General features: G+C 54.1%; 1 protein-coding gene across 5 annotated transcripts in view; it reads left to right on the forward strand.

The window, feature by feature from the left end:
* The window catches only part of IL4R (interleukin 4 receptor), a 35,504-nt gene extending 13,714 nt beyond the window's left edge, over positions 1–21,790 (forward strand). For 2 of the 5 annotated variants that reach the window (XM_044232750.1, XM_044232748.1), the window contains 9 exons: positions 5,733–5,823; positions 6,476–6,614; positions 7,544–7,695; positions 9,008–9,159; positions 13,781–13,937; positions 15,128–15,224; positions 16,859–16,937; positions 18,336–18,385; positions 19,208–21,790. In XM_044232750.1, the coding sequence (XP_044088685.1) occupies positions 5,754–5,823; positions 6,476–6,614; positions 7,544–7,695; positions 9,008–9,159; positions 13,781–13,937; positions 15,128–15,224; positions 16,859–16,937; positions 18,336–18,385; positions 19,208–20,729 (2,418 nt within the window). In that variant the 5' untranslated portion in view covers positions 5,733–5,753 and the 3' untranslated portion in view covers positions 20,730–21,790. Of the gene's footprint in view, positions 1–5,732; positions 5,824–6,475; positions 6,615–7,543; positions 7,696–9,007; positions 9,160–13,780; positions 13,938–15,127; positions 15,225–16,858; positions 16,938–18,335; positions 18,386–19,207 lie in introns of those variants that run through there. The other 3 variants (XM_044232751.1, XM_044232749.1, XM_044232752.1) reach the window with 2 other exon arrangements.
* Positions 21,791–22,346: the final 556 nt, after the last annotated feature.

The following is a 22,346-nucleotide window of genomic DNA, read 5'->3' on the forward strand; positions in this document are numbered from 1 at the left end:
ACAGAGATCACAGGCAGGCAGAGATGCAGGCAGAGAGAGAGAGAGGGAAGCAGACTCCCTGCTGAGCAGAGAGCCCGATGCGGGACTCGATCCCAGGACCCCGAGATCATGACCTGAGCTGAAGGCAGCAGCTTAACCCACTGAGCCACGCAGGCGCCCCTCATGGCCTGATTTTAAAATGACTCTGCCCATCCCTCCCCGCGTGGGGAAGAAAACAATGTGAGTCACGTCTGCAGGAACTCCTAACTTACCCCCTTGCCCTACCTGATCCTTCTCTCAGCGCCAGACTGGGTTTTTGGAAAATCTTGTCATTGTTCAAACCCTTAAAAACTGCTCATTGCCTAGAAGAGGGGTCTTTGACCCGAAGTCCTTACTTTGGCTGTGGGGAGATCTATGAACTCCTAAAAGGAAATGCAAAATTTAATGGGTGAAACTTGGCATGCTGTAAATATCATGTTTGTTCAGCGAATGATGAGCATGTAGGATGTAGGGGGCAGAGCCTTTAGGCTAAGCCTTTCTAGGCCTTCTGGGATTTTCCGGCCCTGTGTGTCAGTTACCATTCTCTAGCCAAGTTTTATTCAAGCCTGCAGTGTTTCTTCCAAAGGGATGCACAGGTGTGATTGGGCAGTCATCTCCCTTGTCCTAGTGCTCCTATCTCTGTTAATATGACTTCCAGTAGCTTTTATGTCTGTTTGTTTTTTTTTAAGCTGCTTGTGGGGAGTTTGTAGACTTAAGCCCTAGGTCTTTCCTGCTGTTGCTGGTCCTGTGCTGGGGCTGCTGATGTTTGAAATTGACAAGCAGGAGGGCCGGCTCTTCCTGGCTTGTTTCATTCATCAAGTTGGGTTCATGCTGTAGTTCTAGAAGAAGGTGAAGACACCAATGTACTGGAATGCGCTTTGGACTCAGAAGACAACAGACCTGGGTTCTGACATTAGCTCTCCCCTCTTGCCAGCTGTGGACCCTGATGGGCAAGTTACTTGACCTCTCTGACCTCAGTTCTCCCAGATGGAAAGTGGGGTTAACAGGCCGTCTTGCAGGGTTCTTGGCAGATTCAATAAAGTAATGCTCCTAACGCCCTTAGCTAAGTGCCAAGCACAATGTAAGTACTTGACAGGTGGGATTTTGTTGACACCAATCTTTGGCTGGACCCAAGGAAACAGTTTCCACTCATCAGTTCTGCTCAGCTGTGACCTGGAGATGAGCGTCTGTGGAGGGAGAGGGAACTGCAGCCTGTCAGAGAGAGAATATGTGCAGGGCATCACTGTTTGGGTTGGCAGTGAAGCCTGGAGTTGCCTGCCAACTCCAGTGGGTCAGGAATCCCATGATTGAGAGTGTAAACTTGAAATTATTTTCTCCTGCCATATGCTTGACCCACGCACTTGGTAATTCCTCTTTTTACATCTCTTATTTATCGCATCTCTGTCCTCCATCCCTGTGATATTCAGGGAGGCTCTTCTGTTACTGCTCGTCGAAGGCTGTGACTTCCCCTGAATGCAGCCCCTGCTTGTCCATGAAGCCAGCTGGCATGTGCGTGTGTGTGGTGCGCGCGCGTGAGCATGTGCGTGCACACGCGGTTATGGGCATACATGTGCCTGTATTTGGATGTGCCCTCTGGAACAGATCAAAGATAGCCACCCTGACTGCTACAGATGTCATGTTTTAGTCTCCCCTGCCCGGGTGGCTGGACTTTATCATAGTAGCTCTTCTGCTGTGTGACTTTGTCCATGTTTTCTTGCCCTCTCTGTTTCTCTTTATTCAAAATCAGAGCTCAAGTGACACCTTTGCCATTTCTGCCGAAGGATGCTGTGGGCATGTGTGAACTTATCAGAGGAAAAGCTACCTGAACTTTGTATTTCACCTTTTCCGCCACAGGATGCTGTGGGCATGTGTGAACCCGTCAGAGGAAGAGTTCTGGAACCTTGTAGAGGACACCAGGTCTCGGTTAAGTTTGATGCTTCCTTGCAATTTGTGCACTTGGGGCAGGAACAGCCGAGAAACAAGGCTGTGTTCTTGGGGGTGGGGGGGTTAGTTTCAGAAAGCTCCCCACCTTGATTTGTTCCCATTCCTGGCGATTGGTGAAGGTGGTCGCTGCCAGGTTTCTGTACCTAAAGTTAGATACAATTGTATCCTATATGAAGTATTGTGTAGAATATATGGAACGTTGGAAAGTTAGTAAGTATTCTGACTCATTAAATTAATAAGCCGTACAGATTTTGTGGGGAGATACTTAAAGGTTGCCACGGAGACATAGATCTGCCCCCTTCCCCCCACATGTTGATCTAAAACAGAACAGACTCTGGTGCCCTGTTTGACTCCAAGAGTTAAAATCAATTACTATATGTTTATTGCAATGCTTCAGTCGTGCCTGTTTGAGCCCCGAATACCGTTAGCTGGGTCCTGTGTCTTTTTTGACGAATCCCCACCATTCTTGGGGTGCGTCTTTACTTTCTGAGGCAAGGATTCCAGGCTTATCGTGCACTTTCCCTGCTCCTGTGGTCAGCCGCTTCTTCAAGGAGCCCTTGCTCCATTCGGTGTGGAACGGTCCTCGAAGCCAAGACCTGGGCGCTGGGATGGCGTGATGATCAGGTGTAACACACGATCATAGCCTGGGTCCTTGACTTACAAAGAGCATTACGGAGGCAGTTAACAAGCTGGAAATAGGTAGGGTCTGGGATCCGATGGCAGTAATGCCTCAGTGTTAAGTGCCTGCTTTTGATGGTTGCCTCGTGGCTATGTAGGAGAATGAACGTCCTTTCTTTTGAAAGATACACTGCAGTGTTGTGGGGTAATTTATCCATTATGGGCAAACGAATGAATAAATGCCAGAGAAGTAGAGAGACCAAGAAGGACCACAAGAGGAAAGGTCTGGAGGTGGGAACGGGTTCGGTGCGTTCCAAGGGCAGCCGGAAGCGAAGATGTGCGGGTGGCAGGAGGCTGTGCACAGGTGCTGGGCCAGGTAGGGAGGGAGGCAGTGCCGGCCGGGGAGGTCCTGCAAGTGGAGAGCTTCCAACAGAGGCATGAAGGCCTTCCTGTGCTCCAGGCACTGGGTGCAGACGGCTTGAGGTACACACCTCACTTCCTTTTCGCTGTACGACCTTGAGATTGAGCTTGGTATCGTTTCCACTTTGCAGATAAGGAAGCTGACGCTGTGAAAGATAGGGTAACTGCCTTAACAGCATGCAGCTACCAAGCAGCAGAAGGAACCTGGAAGCCACGATAGAGACCCACGCAGGGGTGGGGAAGGCAGGTGCTCTCAGCATTGTTGGGAACATACCTCAGTACCTTGCTTTTTAGAGGGCTTTTGGCATTATGTGCTTGGAGCGTTGCGGGGGGAAAAGTACACACTCCCTGTCCCCCATGGGCATTCACGTCTAAGGGTTTTTCTTAACAAAAGTGACCAGTGACTACTGGGACTCTGACCGTGTCAGCTCATGTAGTGTTCACGAGACCCCAGTCAGATGGGAGCTGTTATTAGCTCCTCTTTACAGGGTAGGAAACTGAGGCACAGGGCCGTTTGCTCAGGCTCACAAGGAGTGACAGAGCAGGTGTTTAAACTTCAGGAAGCCCACTACATAGCCTTTGCCAAGAGGGGTGTTGAGCAGTATTTCATGGCATAGAAATACACACACTCTGAAACAGGAGAGGTTGTACCAGCCCATTCTGTTGAACCAGACACTCACAGAAAAGATGAGAAACACGCAAAAAGGTCGCCAGTGGTGTTTTCCCAGGTGATGGAATTACAGGCATTCTTTTTTTGCTTGTTTGCTCTGTCCCTCTTCTCTAAATTTTCTGCAGTGATCAAATGTGGCTTTTGTAATATGAGAAAAGATCAACAACATACTTTTTTTAAAAAAGGGAAAGAAAGGAAGAAAAAGATAAAGGGACACCGGGGTGGTTCAGTTGGTTGCGTGTCCAACTCTTGATTTCCGCTCAGGTCACAAGCAGGTCGTGAGATCGAGCCTGGTATGGGGCTCTTTGCTCAGCGGGGAGCCTGCCTCTCTCCCTCTGCCCCTCCTCCTGCTGAAATACATAAATAAATCTTTTTTTAAAAAAAGGGAAAAAAAAAGCTTAAGGCAAGGATCAGGGGAATATGGGGTGATGGTTCTCCGAGGATGGGCACAATTACCACACTGTGTATAACAACAAAGCAATAACAATAATAAACAAAGGCTAAAAATCCAATGGCAACCCATGGGGGATACTACGAATTTGATGCTTTCGATCTACAGTGGTATGGAATGATATTTAATAATCTATTAAATACTAGGAGTGCCTGGGTGGCTCAGTGAGTTAAGCCTCTGCTTTTGGCTCAGGTCATGATCTCCGGGTCCTGGGATCGAGCCGCACATTGGACTCTCTGCTCAGCAGGGAGCCTGCTTCCTCCTCTCTCTGCCTGCCTCTCTGCCCACTTGTGATCTCTGTCTATCAAACAAATAAAAATATTTAAAAATATATATTAAATACTAAAATTGAAGTTTTAGTAGGCAGAGGATGCTCTAAGTAAAATTAATAAAGTTCGTATTTATCTCCCTGTTTGTACAGATACAAATCTGGAAGCACTGATATGAATGTGTACAGGAGTTATTGCTAGGCCTTGTAATTTTGGGGGAATTTGCATTGTGGGGTTTTTTTTGGGGGGGGGTGTCTGTCCTTTCTGATTCTTATTCCCCAGTCATGTATTGTGGGATGCCATTAACACAGAAGGGGCAGTGGACGATTCCATTCACGTAAAACACAAACACAAAGGGACTCTACGGGGTTAGAAGTCAGAGTTGTGGGGTGATGACCGGAGACAGAATGGCAAAACCCCAGGAGTGTTTAACAAGAGATGCTTGTTTAGCTCAGGTCCAGCGGGCCAACTTAACTGGGCTGGGCTGAGCTTACTGGGCTCAGCTGTGCACCTGTGGCCAGCCTCAGGTCGGCTGCATGGCTCTGGGGAGCTCACTCACATGACTGGGAGTGGCTGCCTGTTGACTAATGCAGAATGGGACTGCCTGTGACATGGCATTGTCCTATGTCACCATCCTCCCGCAGGCCAGCATGGCTGTGTTCTCAAGGCAGTGGTCGTGCAAAAGCACACTTCTGCAATGCATCCCCTTGCTAATATTTGGTTGCCCAAAGCTAGTAACATGACTGAACCCATAATCCAAGGGCAGGGGCGAACGCCCTGCCCAGAGGGGTGGTAATGGTGGAGGCATTGAGAAGTTACGTGGATCCAGGAGGGGTGTGAAGAATTGGGGCCATTGACATAAGTCTAACACACTCCACACACTCAAGCATCATTTTTATTACTTGGGTATACCACCATTTATTTAACCAGCTCTATAAGGCTAAACATGTGAACATCTCCAAAATGTATTTAAAGGAATTGTAAATCTTTTAGGGCTTTATTTGGGGTTCTAACACACACACACGAAGGTTGAGTAGGGAAATAAATTGCTAAGTGTTGGGTTAGATAAAGAAAAATAAATTTCTTTGCTGCAGGACTTATCAGAGCCTTTACAAGCAAATGTGCATTACGAACTTTCTAAAGTCCCAGGGTTGCTTAAATTTAGCAGTTCATGGGGTTTTTCTCAAGAAGTGTCTCTTGGGACAAGGCATTCTTTGGCTTTCATAATGGGCTTTGTGAGTCTGTGTCATGTTTCATGATTACAGAGAGAGAGCATGCACATGCAGGCCTGGTGAACACAGAGGGCTCATTGTTGGCACTAACCTGGCTCACTTTCTCTCAGCAGGTATCTTAGGATCTCCCAATGGGGCGGCTTTGCTCTGGGCTCACATTCCCCGTGAGCTGCCTGATCCTGGTGTGGGTAGGAGGCTCTGGTAAGTCCCCAACTCCCATTCATTCCTTTATTGGGCCACTCATTCAGCAAATGTTTACTGGCCCTTTAGATGCCAGGCTCCTAGGATAATCAGTGAACAAAACAAAGATTGCGGGCCTTGAGGAGCTCACCCTGTAGTGGGAGGGGACAGCTAATGATGAATGGTCCTAATTATAAATCAGTTGTAAAGAGTGTTAGAAAGTGATAGAAAAAGACAGCACGGAACAGAGTAGGGAGCACACACTTGGCAGGGCGCAGGGGGTGGGGGGGTTGTGTAACCAGATGCGAGTTTTGGACACGAGGTAAGTTTGAGATAACTTATTAGAAATCTAGACTAGAAATTTCTTAGGTTAGAAACTTCCTTGATTTGGCCTCAAAGGGGCAAGTAGTGGAGTTTCCAGAAGGTAAAGGTAGACCCCACCTCCCGGGGTATTCTTCTGCTTCAGGAACCTTCCCCCATGCTGGCTGGGAAGCTCCAGAACGCCGCCCTGCCCCCAGCTCCCTAAAGACTGGCACACAGCTGGGACTGTGGTCTCCTTGTTTTGTGATGGACTCCTCGGTCCTGTCTGGGCTGGTTTCCAACTTGTCCTCCGATGCATGTCCCCCATGCTTGTGTGACTCTGGCTGCTCAGAGCATTCCTGTATCCCCGCAGGGAGTGTTAAGGTCCTGCAGGAGCCCAGCTGCTTCTCCGACTACATCAGCATCTCCGTCTGTCAGTGGGAGATGGACGGTTCCACCAACTGCAGTGCCGAGCTCCGCCTGTCCTACCAGCTGAACTTTATAGAGTCTGAGTAAGCCTGGCGTGGAGCTGGGATTTGGGGGAGGCTGGGCCCGGAGGGCTGGGGGATAGAGCGTGAGTGGTAGAGTTCGCTGTGTTGTGCGGTGGACCGTGAAACCCGGGATACGTTGTTCCAGGTGGGTCACTGGAACCATCCAGAGCTCCTGGGGTGCTCTTCTAGGCAGGGCTCAGAATGTGATCGTGTGCCCAAGGCACGCAGTTAAAAGGACATCCTGGCATGTCACACCAGAACATAGGGTCCACCGACAGAGACATTCCAAGGTATACCAAGCTGGAAGGGCTGTGCTTCAAAGTGTGGTACAATGGCCTAGACCAGGGATCTGCAGACTATGGCCTGAGGCCCACACCCGGCCCACCACCTGCCTTTGTAAATAAAGTTTTATTGGCACGCGGCCATGCCTATTCGTTTCTGCATTGTCTGTGGCTGCTTTTGCACCACAGCAGAGTTGAATAGTGGGGACACACACACTATGGCGCTCAAAGTCCCAGATATTTGCTATCTGGCACTTTGCTGAAGACGTTCACTGACCCCTAGCCTAGCCTGTGAGACGTGGGGCACTGTCCACTGGGATAAACGGTGCTACCCAGAGGTACACTCAGACAGACACACACACACACACATACTCACATTGTTATGAATTCCTTAGTGCCTTTGTTTCTTCCCTTTCACTGGCTTTCAAGGGGGAGCCAAGTTCCAGGACCATGGCCATGGCCAGAGCCATATAGGAGTCCGTGGTGGGTGTGGCCTTGCCTGTGGCCAGCGAGGAGAGCAGGGCTTGTCTGTTGTCCTCACCACACCCCTGTTCCCAGATCTGATCCTGGAGGCAGAGTAGTTGGGAAGCCGGTAGAGCATGTGTCCTGTGAGTCATGTTCCAGGAATACCATGAACACAGTGACCTAAGGCCTCCTCTGTGCCTGCAGGAACCGCACTTGTATCCCCGAGAACCGAGAAGGTGCAGTGTGCGTCTGCTACATGCCCATAGATGACGTGGTCCAGGCCGACGTCTATCAGCTGGACCTGTGGGCTGGGAAGCACCAGCTGTGGGGCGGCTCCTTCCAGCCCAGCAAACATGGTAAGGGGGGCATGGTGGAGAGGGCCCAGGGTAGGGGGGGCTTCCGATCCCCAGCTGGGCTCCGGGGCAGGGGTGGCCCGGCTCCAGTTGGGAGTGAGGAGCAAGCAGTCTTCTGCGTATTCGCAGACATGATGAGATGTTTTTTCCTCCTTTCCAGGCCTCAGTCCTCCTATCTCTGAAATGGGACTGGGATCCCTAGCACATCAGGTCCGCTTTAGCTTTTATATTCCAGCCCCCTGATTTTAAGTGCCCGGACTGGGGTCTTGAGATGAGGCTTCTGCTTAATGGAAGGCACGCTGGCTGCCGAGGTCCGTCGCCTGTCGCCTGGTCCGCTGCTGCTGCTTCAGACGGTCCAGACCACTGAAGGCTGATGTTATCCTGGCAGCCTCAGTCCCACAGCAATTCACCGTGATTCTGCTGTGCCGTAGTGATGGGAGTTTAAAACACCATTTATTGCTGTGTGACCCTGGGCAAGTCACATTACCTCTCTGAGCCTCATTTTCCAGAAGAGAGTTATCCCCATTTTACATCTGAATACAATACAGTGAAGGCAAGTGACCTGCCTAAGGTCTCACAGCTACTAAACCACAGAGGAGAATGTTCACCTGTATCCACAGAGTTCAGGGCTCTGCAGTTCCTGAAGGGCGTGTTTGGGCCACCCACCGTCAGTGGGTTGTTTAAAGAGACCAGTGAGCAAACCCATGAATTAAAATCATTTCTGCACACATGCATTGATTTTAATACATATTTTATAGCTATGATTGCCTGGATAGGATTGCTGAAAAGGAGACAAAGTTTTAAAACACACAAATCCAAATAAAAACAGTGAGTAAAAACACAGTACATAGACGGGACCCAGAGTGTGAAGGACAAAGGTGAAAAAGGCCAATTTTTTTTGCATTTCACTGTAGAAAACTGGTTAATAACCACGAGTGCCAAGTAGAGTTTTAGCAACATTATAATTGGAATTAAAGTTGTTCTCTGCTGAGCTGCGATCCATGTAGGATTCCAGAAATGTGCTACAGAGGTGTGGCTTGCTAAAAATCTAAAGATTTATTTATTTATTTGGGAGAGAAAGGAAGAACAGAGGGAGAGGGAGAGAATCACAAGCAGACTCCCTGCTGAGCAAGGACCCCCCCCCCAACGTGGGGCTCGATCCCCTGACCCTGAGACCATGACCTGAGCCCCAGTCAAGGGTCAGATGCTTAATGGACTGTGCCCTCTGGGAGCCCCCACAGTTGACCCATGTCCTGGGGGCCATCCCCCTCCCCACACCCGGACAAGCTCCTCACCAGGCATCTCTTCTCCACAGTGAAGCCCAGGGCCCCCGGGAACCTCACGGTTGACCCCAACGTCTCCCACATGTGGCTGCTGATGTGGACAAACCCATACCCTACCGATAATCACCTGTACTCCGAGCTCACCTACATGGTCCACATTTCCAATGAAAACGACCCCACGGACGTGAGTGTGTGCGCCGGGGAGCTTCTCCACAGCCCTTGGGACTCGGGCGAGTGGAGACAGGCCTTGGGGCCCAACTGCAAAATCGGGGACCTAGGGCTCGACTTCCCCTGGCCCTGTGCTGGGTTCAGTCCTTTTTCACGGAGAGAGGAGGCCCAGGCTCAGAGCCTCCCACCCCCACCGGACAAGTTCAGCCATCATTTCATGCTGTCCCTCAGTCCCCACTGCACTGACCTTATAGGATGCTAATGGCATCCGATTCGGGCTTTGCCATCATGGCAGTGATTGTGAGCTTGCTTCTTAAATGAATGTAGTGACAGGTTTTTAAAAGGGAGAGCTGATGGACAGCAGACTATCCGGGAAATACCAGCAGGGGCTGTATGCAGCGGTGGGGGGCTTGGCTCCCTTCTGTTTCAGCTTCCAGTGGGGACAGAGCTCATTTCCTGCCGGCCTCCTGTTCCCCTCACACATTCCCAGGGAGGGACAGCATCTGAACCCCTCAGAGCTGGGTTCGGATACCTGCTTCCGCTCACCAGCTGCATGATCCTGGCCATGCCATGTGACCTCCTTGTGCCTCAGTTGTCTCATCTGTAGTATGGGTCTCACGAGAGTACCTACTCCCTGGGCTACCCAGAGTGCCGAGTGTATGACACGGACAGGCTCTCCTGCCCGGCAGCCAGTGTGCCGTAAACATTGTTCTCCTTTTCTCCCAAGCGCCACAGGCCTCGGAAAGCCCCATCTGCCTTGCCCTCCCACACCCTGGTCTAGAAGTCATGACGTCAGACTCTCGGAGGGCCCCCTCTGAGGCACGCCCCGTGTCCAGGGACCCAGGCTGGCTTGGCTTCTGCCAGGGAGTGGGCTCCTCATGTCTTCAACTCCCACATCAGCCTCTGTGGCTGCTTCCTGTCTTTCTGCCTCAGCCAGGGAGGGGGAAGGGGTGTTGATTCACATCTCCCGGGCTCTCAGGTGTGGTTTCTCCCCTGGCATGGGGCCCGGGTGTCGGGGTGGGGGTAGCGATAACAGAGCAGCCGGGTGCTCACAGCAGAGGCCCAGAAAGCGTGGGACGAGGAGCAGGTTCCATTTTGGAGCTAAATCCCCTCCCCGTGTCCTGGGAAGTGCAAGGCTTATTAAGAGGGGAGAGAAAGGCGTGACCTATGGGGTCCAAAGACATGTTCCTTATTTGCTTATGGTAGCCCACTCCTGGTTCCCGCAATCTGTCCCGCCCTTGGCTCCCTGCTCTTAGTCTGTACTGGCTTCATTTTTAGGCAGGTTCTTGCCTCCTGCAGTGGCCAGTACATCCACCAAGAGCTCCATGCTCCATGCTCGCTACCTGCAAGAGCCACAACGGGAAAAGTTTCTGTCGCCCGAGAGTCCCAGTAGAAGTGCTGGTTGCCTGGCTTGGCTCCCATGCAAATCTCCGAACCCAGCCCAGGCTGTGGGCAGGCGTGAGGGTGCGGGTGCTGTGCTCTGATTGGCCAGCGGCGATCCACGCGCCCTCCCCTGGACCTGCAGGTGCGGTCAGCCCCACCTGAGCCAGATGGCTAAAGAATGAGGAAGGGGAGGCTCCCCAGAGGGAACCCCGGGAGGGAGGAACGGGGACAGGGACGGCTGAGACCCACTCAGGGGCAGGACCTGGCCCCGAACTCCGGCCAAGGTGAGAGAATTAACCAGCATACCCAGGCCATGGCTCCGTTGTCCCAGACATGCTCCGGGCTGCCCAGGGCCTCGGAATTCTGAGTCTGGCTTCTCTCATTATGGGGCAGAGGCCATTGGGACACTCCTCACCCATCCCTCCCTACCCCAGGGACAGACCCGACCTGTACCGTTCCCCTCACTGGTCATTGGCCAGCACTGGTCACATGCTCCTCGCTAACCAATCACAGGCGAGGGAATGGGATGGCCGCGATTGGTCTGAGGATTAACCAATGAGGATTAACCAATGAGGATGAAGGCGGGAGCGGGCCCGGAAGCTTACCTGTCCGGACCGTGATGGCGTAGACGCCGGGTGCGCGTCCAGCCCTGCTTGCTACCGCATTGCAGGCACCAGCTGTGGCTCGGACTCAGTGGGACCAATCCTTTTTTTTTTTTTTTTTTTTTTTTTTTTGGTGATATAACTGACATGCAATAGTGTATGCGTTTCAGGGGTCCAACAGAGTGCTTTGACGTTTGTGCCTATTGCAAAGTGACCCCCACCATGTGTCCGGTGACCTATACCGCCTGTCCCCCTATGGAGTGCATAGAATATTAGTAGCTGCGGTCCCCACGCTGTACGTTCCTTGGATGGGCTCAGTGAGAAGGAGACGTCTTAGAAATTGGCTGTGGGATTTGAGGGATAAAGCGACTCAGGGTCCTGGATGATTTCTGAACAAGGTTCTACAAAGGAAGTGGAGTTTCATCCTGGGCGTGGAAGGGTGTCTGAGAGCTTTCTAGATCGGGAAGGGAGGGAAAGGTAGGCTGCATGGAGGGAACCCCACGAGCGCAGGCGTGGAAGTACAAGGAGACAGTGATACCCCGGGAGGAGTATGGCGGGGGGGACATGAATGCTATGTTCATGGTCATAAAGGTTCCCATTTCCTGCGTGCCTGAGACGTGCTAGGCTCCACCCGGATCTCTGTCCACTGGAAAGCCTTGCAGGTGGGAGGCTACTGGTCTCTCCACTTCAGTGACAAGGAAACCGAGCCGTGGAGAGATGGACCGACTCACCCAGTGTTGCTGGAAATGGCAAAGCTGGGGTCGGAAGCCGGGATTTGAACTCCAGAGCCTGTACTGTTTGTCCTACCTCGGATCTTTCTCTCAGGAGTGGCCTCCCAAACACCGGGCCTCTTGGCCGAAACAACAGCCACAAGGAGTTTCTTGCAAGCTCTGATTTCTCTTCCGTTTCTTAGTAAAATATTTCCCAATCCCCTTCTCCTCTCCAGACTATACAATTCCTTTGGAGAACTAGGCCAGCTGGGACTTCCTGCTTACTCATATTTAGAAAGAGAAGAAGGCTGTGAGTGAGTGTCCTCCTCCTCCTGCCTCCATTTCCTCCTTCAACCCCCTCCCCAACCTCAGCTCCGCTGGGAAGCTCTGCGGACCTGTTGGGGCTCTGTGCAGTACCTCCCCTCAGCTCACTTCACACCAGACCATTTCTCCAGGCATGCATCCAACCTGCACACAGAAGCAGAGCTGCAAAGGGTTGGACCTGGTGGGGAGAGGAGCCCCAGGCAGAGGATTTGGGCTATTCCCATGCCATCAGAATCAATATGGAACCCAGAAGTTTGTTTGTTTGTTTAAATAAAAGTAATACTTACATGTAGTAAAAAAACTCAAATGGTAGGAAAGGACTTAGAATAGTAATATGCTTCTCTTGTGACCCCACTGCTCCCGTCTCCTGCCAGGAGGGGAAGGAAGGCCAGGTTAGAGCCAGCAAGTGGCCTTGGAGGCATGCATGCCCTTCCAGAGAGTGATGCGTGGACAAGCAAACGTGTGTTCATCACATGTTAGTTTTCTCTTGCTATATAATAATATCACCACAAATGTAGCTGTGTTAATCAGCACGTGTTCTGTTGACCCACAGTTTCTAGAGGCCAGATGTTTGGGTGCGGCTGAGCTGGGACCTTGGCATGGGCTCTCGCAAGGGTGTGGTCAAGGACTCGGCTATGGCTATGGTCTCATCTGAGGCTCAACTGGGGAAAGATCTCTCCTGAGTGCCAACTGTGATGTTGGTGGTACTGTTCCTTCCAGGCTGCTGGACTGGGGGCTGCAGGTTCTCGCTGGTCCTTGGTGGGAGGCTGCCCTCGGTTCTTTCCCTGTTGTCTCCTAGCCAGCCGGAATTCTAGCCTTACAAGATATAACCCCATGCATGTGGTCCCTACCTACCCATCATTTTTGCCTCACTCTGTTGAATAGGAGCAGGTCATAAGCCCCACCCACACTGAAGACGAGGGGAGTACACACAGGGGTGTGCTACAAGGTGGGAATCCAGGGGCCCTCCTAGAGTCTGGTTTTTTTTTTTTCTTTTTTAACTTAAGAGGTGGCCAACAGCACCTACTAATTTTCGTTACCTTTTTTGTTGACTAACAGGTCTTAGAAGTGCCTTCCCAGAGATTCTAGGCCAAAGTTTGGGCTTAAGTGTGAAGGCTCCAGAGAGCCGGCAGAGGAGAGAGGCTCAGACTTTTTCTGTGCTGTAGAAAGGTCTCTGTCATGCTTCCTACATGCCAGGCACTATCCTCCGTGTTTACCTGCCTTAACCCTCACAACCACCCTGGGTGGGGTATGGACTTCTATTACCACTATTTTGCAGAAGGAGGATATCAAGGTCTAGAGAGATTATGTCACTTCCCTAGGGTTCCACGGCTAGAAGGTGGCAGTAGGGACTCTTACCCTCATTTTACAGATGAGAAAACTAAAACTCGGGTTGCCCCCATAATGTCTCATGGCTGATCAGGGAGCCTGGGCGGGGAGGGGGTGTGGCTGGGTGAGGGCCAATTCCCTGACTCCTCCCATTGTAGAGATGGCAAAGAAAGGCCCGAATCAGAGGAACAACAAAATGCCCGGGCTGATGGCTCTTAACCGCTGTGGGCAGCTGGTCCTTACCTTCTCCACCAAGCTGACGCACTAACGTGTCCCTTTCCTCTACCAGTTCAAAGTCTATAATGTGACCTACATGGAGCCTACCCTCCGGGTGGCAGCCAGCACCCTGAAGTCTGGCGCTTCCTACAGCGCCCGAGTGAGGGCCTGGGCCCAGAACTACAACAGCACGTGGAGCGAGTGGAGCCCCAGCACCACGTGGGTTAGCCGTGAGTATCCACAGGGAGGCGAGGGCAGGCGGACCGTCTGCCCATCCCTTTCATGCTGTGGCTAGACGTCTGCTCCAGCGGAGCATCTGCGTTTCCCTTGCGTCAGGTGCCTTGAACCGCAGGTAACCGGGTGACCGGCAGACTGGTGGAGGGTCAGGGTGGGCACGCGAGGCTGCGGTAACAAATGAGCCCGCGGCTCCCTACAAACACCGTAGGAATGCATCTCTTGCTCACGTAACAGCCGGCATGAACCTAGCTGGTTTGGGGGAGGTTTCCTCCCTGTGGCTCCTTCACTCTCTGGGACAAAGATTCCTAACCTTTGTGTGTTGTGGACCCCTTGGGCAGTCTGGGGAAGCCTGCGGACCCTGTCTCAGAATGCTGTTTTCAAATGTGAGAAATACGATATGTGGGATCACAAGGGGAAACTAACTTTATTGAAATGAGGTTATAAAAGTATTCTAAAATATATTTGTTGTCGACAAGTATACGCTGCTTTATTAGCACCATAAAAATCAGACCCAGTGGTACTTCTTGTACACGCTGTGATCTCAGAGAGGATGAGCATAAGTGATATTTTTGTTGATTTCTATTTGTGCTGAGTGGTTGATGAGGCCGTTGCTACTGTGCTTTCTCTGTCCATCGAGGGCACGGAGGGATGGGAAGGGGCAGCAGGAGAGAGGGCATGAGGGAACTTTTTGGAGCAGGTGACCGTGAAGTGAGCGAGAAGTAGCCAATGGTGTACAGACACCAGCAAAGGTCTCCAGACGGGCGTGCCGTGTTCTGAGCGCTCATGTATGACGTCCCCACGACAATCCTGCGACATAGCGGTCCGTTAACCCCAGTGTACAGATGAGGCGGAGAGAAGCTGCGTCACCAGCAAGGATAGGACAGGGTCAGGCTTTGAACTCTGGTAGTCCAGGTCCAGAGTCACTGCTCCTGACCTCTGGGCTTCAGGAAAGAGAGAGCAGCAAGTTCAAGATCCTGGGGTGGCACTGGGCTTTGGAGGAGCAGGGGACAGTGAGGCGGCCATGTGACCAGGGCTCAGAAGAAAGGGATGAAGTGGGAGGGCTTGATGGCAGCCAGCTCACGCAGGGTCTCAGGCGACCGTTTCCTGAGGCTTCGGTCTCCTGGAGGCAGAGAGCAGTCGGTACCCTGCACAATGCGGGCTGACGGCTTCCCTCCCGTTCCAGACTATGAGCCCTGGGAGCAGCACCTGCCACTGGGCGTCAGCATCTCCTGCCTTGTCATCCTGGCCGTCTGTCTGTCCTGCTACATCAGCATCATCAAGTGAGTCCTGGGCTTCGGCATGGGATGCCACCAAGCTGGCCGCCCCGGGGTATGCCGTGTAGGTGGGAAGCCGCCTCGGGACCTTTCTGCTTCCGGCCCCTTCGTTCCGCTAGAAGTATTTTTTTAGGCAGCTGCTATTCACAGGGCACTGAGGCAACAGCCAAGGGCAAGGCTGACGAGGACCCTGTGCTCCTTGTGGGGAGACAGAAGATGCCAAGTCAACCAGGAGCCATAGCTGGTTTCCAGAGCCATCTATGTGCAGAAGGGAGTTTACCAGGGTATAGGGGAGAAATGTTTGTTTTGGGGTGCCGTGTTGGATGGGGAGGCCAGGCAGGCCTGACAGGTTGGAATGGGCTGGGGAAGGACCATCCTCCGGCAGCAGCGAGGTGGGTCACCCTGGGTACCCAGAGTGAGGCCCACACACAAGGGGCACGTGGAATGCTGGACGGTTGAATGCTAGACAGGAATGCTGGACCATTGCCGCGACGGCGTCTGCAGATCTGGTCCGGATCCTGGCCTTGGAGTTCGGTAGCTTTGTGGCCAACGAGAGGCTGACCATCTTGGGTCCCTCCTTTGTGGGTTGAAGGAGCGTATTTCACGAGTCCTAAGAGTCCCAAGAGAGTGCTGGGTCACAGTGGGCAGGGAGGGTAGAGGAGCCTTGTTTCCGGTGAGCTCAGATGCTTGGAATCCCAGTGTCTCACGGCCTCAGCCCTCCCATCTTGGAAATGGGTCTGGTGAGCCCTCACCCCACAAGGCTTAGCGATGGCTGGGGATTGACTGAGGGCGGGGGTCTCGCGCTCTGGGTCCCACACCCACAGCAGGTGCACAGGGAACGCAGGCTCCCCTCTTCTGGTCTTGATGGCTCTGCACGACCCCAGGCAAGTCTTCTCCCCTTCTCTGAGCCTCAGTTTCCCTTCACCTGTCCCCCCTCCCCCCGCCAGGAAGGCCCTTTCCCAGGCGTCACCGTGGCTCCCACTGTACCCTCCGTCACCTCGCGGAAGTTACCTCCTCGGAGAGGCCTTCTTGGATCACACTCTCCATTCCCCTCTCTTCCCCATCGTCTTTATTTTTATTCATGACCCTGGAGTGGCTATGGCTGATGTCTGTCTCTTCTAGAAGGTCAGTTCTGCAAGGGCAGGGATTTTCTCGTCTCCTTCACTGCTGTGTTGCTGATACAGTGAGTGGCATGTAGTAGGTGCCCAGTAGATGTGGGCTGCGTGACCGAGTGGAGTGGGCGAGGGCAGGTCAGAGGCATCTGAGAACCTCTCCTCCCGGTGCTGACACTCTGTGGCTCCAGCCAGACCCAGACGGAGAGAAGGAATCTGCTTCTCTCTGGGTCTCCTCAGCTTCATCGCTGATGGGGGAACCCAGAACTCTGTCCTGATTCCGTGGGGCTCCTTCCTACCGAAGACAGAGGTGGCCACGTCAGGAACTCCCCCTCCTCCCAGAGCACAAATCTGAGAGTCATGCCCACAGTCCAGCTGCCACTGCCCTTCTGGGATTCAGGTTTCTTCCTCTGTCGAGTGGGATTAGGGCAAGACATCCAGGAACCAGTCAGTGTGGTCTCTGAGCCCGTCATGGAAGGAGCATCAGCCCGGCCATGATGTCCAATACCTCTTCCTTTTCTTTTTCAGGGTTAAGAAAGGATGGTGGGACCAGATTCCCAACCCAGCCCACAGCCCCCTAGTGGCCATAGTCATCCAGGACTCACAGGTAGGAGCGTGGGCCGGGGACAATGCTTGGGACTGCCTTGGCAGGAGGTAGGATTCAAAGCAGCTGGGATGTTAAGGATCCCAGGTGGCTTTTGGAACTGCCCACGGGAAGTCAGGAAGATTCCAGGGTTTCAGCAGCTTCATGTGGTCAGTCACTAGGAGCCCAGAGGCCTTCACTCCCCACCCCTTGGCTCCCATGGGTACTCTGTTCAATTGGAGTGGGCTCCTCTGGGTTGGTCACTTGGATTCTTAACGTCCCTTGGGAGGAGGTGACCCGTGAGGTCACCTCCGTGTCATCTCCTGGAGAGGTGCCTATACCAAGACAGGAAGCCACAAGGTGAGGGAGATGGGGACAGGCTTCCTGTGTCTTCCCCTTAAGAGCAGAAAACTGCCCCCAGGACACTGGCAAATCTCTCCTCAATTCTCATTGGTCTAAATGATGCCACATGCCTGTCCCTAGAGCATTCCTGGGTAGGGGAGTGGGAACACCTAGAGACCAGCCACGAGCTAGGGGTGGGTCAGCTTCTCCACCGAGACTACCATGTGGGCTTACCCTGGGCCATATCAGCATTCTCTAGGAGGGAGGGAAGGGAGGTGACACAGGCCGCGTCTAGCACAGAAGAGCCGAGTGTCCTCAGTTCTCCAGAGTCGCTCTGGAGTCCAGAGGGGCTGGTTTTGAACCCCAGTTCTGCCACTTACCTGCAGTGTGGACTTGGGGCAAGTTGCTTCACTTCTCTGAGCCTCAGTTTCCCTCTTATGGGCTACGGTTGTGCCTACCTAACTGATGTTGGACTTCATGGAGACAATAGATACAAAATGTCTATCACAGGGTCTAGCACAGAGGAAGTGCTGTTCGTGTATCAGTTAGCTTTGCTGTGTAACAAATCAGCCCACAGTTCAGAGAGTCAGAAGGACAACCACTGACTTGGGCCTTGCTTGTGCTGGTAAGCGGTCTGGGCTCCATGTAGTGGTGTGGGTACAGGGATCTGGGCTGGGCCCCTTCCCAGAGGCCTCCCTCAGAGATCGGGAAGTTGTCTGCCTCTCACCGGAGCACGGGGGTGACTAAGCCGTGTCGGTCATTGTGCTGGCTGGCCCAGTGTCGCTTCCAAGGCATTCTCTTGGCCAAAACGAGTCACCCGGCGAGGACAGATTCATGTGGTAGGAGGAGCTTCAGAAGACTGTGGCCGTTTTTACCATCAGTGCTAGCAACTTAGTACCAGGCAGTCTCACTGATTCCCAGGATGCTGAAGCTCAGAGAGCTACAGTGACCGGACTGGACCTCTGGCCCGTGTGATGGCAAGCCTTACGGCCCTTCTGCAGCACACGCTCACCGAGCTGTGTGCCACGCTCAGCTGTAAGGCCTCTCCACCCCGTTTCACTGGCTGTCTCTTTATTTTAGGTGTCACTGTGGGGGAAGCGGTCCCGAGGCCAGGAACCAGCTAAGTGCCCGTATGTATACAAACTTGGGTCATAGCCTGTGTGGATTCGGAAGGGGTTGGAATTAGGGCAGTGGGCCCACCTTAAGAGTGGGCTCACCCCACCCCCCCACCCAAAATCCATATCTGCCTTTTCCTCTTCAGCCTTCAGCACTTGTCTTGTGATACTGGGCAGGAAGAGGGATGGTCTGCGGAGGTGGGCATGGTGGCTGAGCCCCCTGAGTTTCACCAGGGGGGTCAGGCCCAGGCGAACCCCCTTGGAAATGCAGTCCGGCCTGAGTAAGGCTGATAGAGGTTACAAGCCAGACCGTGGTTACAATGTTGGTGTAATTACATACTGGTTGGCAGAGAGCCGCCATCTTCAATCCTTGAGTGTCTGATCATCACCCTGGCCTCCCTTTGTCTCTGTCACCTCTAGCTCCTCCCCCAGGGCCTCCTGGACTGTCGGACTATCACGGTCCAGTCCCTAAAGGGTTGATTGCTGGCCCAGCAGGGGGCTCCAGACCATGGTCATTACTTATGCTTTGGTATTGACAGATATTTTAAATTGATAAGTATTTTAAATATCATTGTCCCTGTCAGAGACTTTTCCTTGTTTGGTTATGTGTGGCCTCCAGAAATCCCAAAATAAAACACAGGCCCTGCCTGCAGGGAGCTCCCAGTGTAGTAGTGGAGAGAGACTGATAGATTACTGATTATGAAGCCAGGAGGCCTGTGTGCAATAGATAGACATCGATCCGGAACAATTTCAGAGCTGGGCTTTGACGGGTGAGTAGGAGTTTTTCCTGCAGAGAAATTGAATCCTGCCCAAACATCTCTCTTCTCTCGCACGCAGACACTGGAAGTCCTGTCTTACCAAGCTCCTTCCCTGTTTGCTGGAGCACAGCATGGACAGGGATGAGGAGTGCTCCAAGACTGCCAGAAATGCGCCTTTCCAGGCTCCTGGAAAATCAGCATGGTGCCCCGTGGAGGTCAGCAAGACGATCCTCTGGCCAGAGAGCATCAGCGTGGTGCAGTGTGTGGAGCTCTTTGAGGCCCCGGTGGAGAATGTGGAGGACGAGGAGGTGGAGGAAGATAAAAGAAGCTTCTGCCCATCGCTCCAGGACAGCGGGGGCGGCTTCCAGGAGGGCAGGGAGGACATCGCGGCCCGGCTGACAGAAAGCCTCTTCCTGGACCTTCTTGGTGGGGAGACTGGGGGCTTTTGCCCGCAGGGCTTGGAGGAATCCTGCCTTCCTCCTCCTTCAGGACCTGAGTGTGCTCAGAGGCCCTGGGCTGAGTTCCCGGGGACAGGGCCCCAGGAGGCATCACCGCGGGGCTGGGAGCAGCCTCTGCACCCCGAGTCCGCTCCTTGGGCCCCTCTGACCCAGAGGCCGGCCAGCCCGGCTTTCCCAGAGATGCCCCCCGTCGTCACAGACAACCCCGCGTACCGCAGCTTCGGCAGCCTCCTGAGCCAGTCCGCAGCTCCCGGGGAGGGGGACTCTGACCCAGAGCAGACTGAACGCCCCGGGGAGGTGGACCCCAGCGTCCCCTCCATCCCCCAGCCCGAGCCAGAGAGCTGGGAGCAGATTCTGCGCCAGAGTGTCCAACAGCACCGGGCGGCCCCGGCCCCCGGCCCCGGCAGCGGCTACCGGGACTTCGCATGCGCTGTGAGGCAGGCCGGTGTCCCCGATGCCGGCGGGGTGGCAGGCTTCGGCCCTTCTGGGGACGCGGGCTACAAGGCCTTCTCCAGCCTGCTCCCGGGGACATCTGGGGGCGAGGCCAGCCCTGGGGACGCGAGCTACAAACCCTTTCAGAACCTCCCTCCGGGCGGCTCGGGGGCCCCCTTCCCCGTCCCCCTGTTCACCTTTGGACTGGATGTGGAGCCACCACGCGGCCCTGGGGACCCGCCTCTCACAGACAGCGCCCCAGAGCATCCGTGTGCAGAGCCAGCAGGGAAGGCAGGGGACAGGCACAAGACCCTGCTGGCCCCAGAGCCAGCCACAGACGCCCTCAGGGACGACCTGGCCGGCAGCATCGTCTACTCGGCCCTTACCTGCCACCTGTGTGGCCACCTGAAACAGTGGCATGACCAGGAGGAGCGTGGCAAGGCCCATGTGGTGCCCAGCCCCTGCTGTGGCTGCTGCTGTGGTGACAGGTCCTCGCCGCTGGGGAGCCCCCTGAGGGCCCCAGACGCCCTGCCAGCGGGAGCTTCCCCGGAGGCCAGCCTCTCTCCAGCCTCCCTGGCACCCCTGGGCTCAGGGGAGGACAAGTCCTCCCCGTCCTTCCAGCTGGCCCCCGGCCATGTGCAGAGCCCAGGCCAGGCCCCCGGAACGGTGACCGTGCTGTCCACAGAGCCCACGTGCACGAGCGCCTCGTAGGGGTGTCCCCTCGTCGCTGCCGTCTGCAGGGGAGGACTGTGCCTGCCACAGCTGGAAGCCAGCCCTGGAAGGTGGCTGGCCTGGCAGAGGGATGAGAGACTTGGATGACCCCAGTATGAAGTGGGGAGGTGGTCCGACGCAGGGAAACAAAGACCAGACCGCGCGCCCCAAATCTCCCAGCCTTGGCCTGGGCTCAGCACATCCCATGGGAGTGGATGGCGTGCGGAGCGGGCAGAGGCAGCTTCAGAGATCGGGAATTCCTTGGGAACCTCGGCGTGTGCACCAGCCGTTGGCCTCTTCATGGGTCCCCAGCTTGTCCAGGGTGCTGTTCCTGCCGTGCCCCCCCGCCCGCTGCAAGGCTTGCGTTGTGCACCTCCTCACCCTGGAACTCAAGTCTTGTCCGGTTCTGGGATTCGCTGCTGCCGTCCCGTGCATTGGACGCCGAGCCCAGAAACTAATCAAGCCAGCCAAGGGGGAAGGACTTGGAGGCCTTGGGAAATGGATGGGTATTGAAGTCGGGGACAGGTCCTCATTTGCCCAGGGGTGCCCATTCACCGAACAGATCTCCTTTGGGTTGACACTGGAGGCAGGATCTGGGTTGGGGGGGGATGGGGCCCTTCATTAGGAGTGGGCGACAGACACAAAGGGACACAGAAGATTGTGGTCACCAAGCCACCAAGTTGCCGTCAGGTTCCCACATGACCGTTAAGACTGGGGGGTGCTCCGGTGAAGCATGGGATCCCCAGAATAAACACAGCCAGCCACTTTGGGGCCGCTCTGTGCCTGCAGCCACGGGAGGCCAAACGGAGGGCGTGGCCCCCCCTCCACTGACCCAGCCTCGCTGTGCGGTCCAGACTTCCACACCAGGCACACTTAGCCTGCCCATTGACCTGCCCCCTGGGTTGAGTAATGCTTGTTTGCATCTCAAAGATTATTTTATCACCTGGTTTGTCTCAGCGGGGGAGGGTGGAACAGGAGGCCGTAGGGTTTTGTATAAATAAAGACTCTTTATCTCCTTCTCCGCCCTCCTCCCCCATTTATTAAACAAACGTACTGCTAGACCTCGTTGAGAGCACTTTATCTCTTTTATTTAACTCATTGGCTCTTCCCGTCCACAGGAATCGAGGTCCAAGAGGTTAAGTAACTTTCTATCTCAACTGGGGTTCCTCGGAGACAAGGATTCAAGTGCAGGTCATTGCTTTAGGAGGTAATTCTAGGACACTTTGCTGGGGGGTGGGGAGGGGAGTCAGGGAAGGTCAGGAGGCAGGAAAGGGTGTGTTCCCCAGCAGAGCTAGCCTGGGCAACTGCCCCTCACCCCTCCAGGAGCCCTGGTTGGCCATGCATGGTGCATGCCTAAGGGCATCCCTGCAAAGGTGGGGGAACTGGGGTCCAGTCAAGGGCTGTTTCCAGGGACTCATTCTCCAGCACTCCGGCTGCTCCAGGAAACAAGTCCCCAGGCTGAGAGTAAAGAATATTGGAGCAGCCTTTGGCACATCAAAGAGATGCAGACTGAGTATTGCCAGCAGCTGCTACACTTTGCCAAGGTCACACAACTAGTCAGTGGCAGGCCCGTCCCCATCCGTTGCTGAACCCAGGCAGTGTCTTCATTAGCCAGGC

This window comes from Neovison vison, chromosome 14, assembly GCF_020171115.1.
Source record: "Neovison vison isolate M4711 chromosome 14, ASM_NN_V1, whole genome shotgun sequence".
NCBI classification, from domain to species: Eukaryota; Metazoa; Chordata; class Mammalia; order Carnivora; family Mustelidae; genus Neogale; species Neogale vison.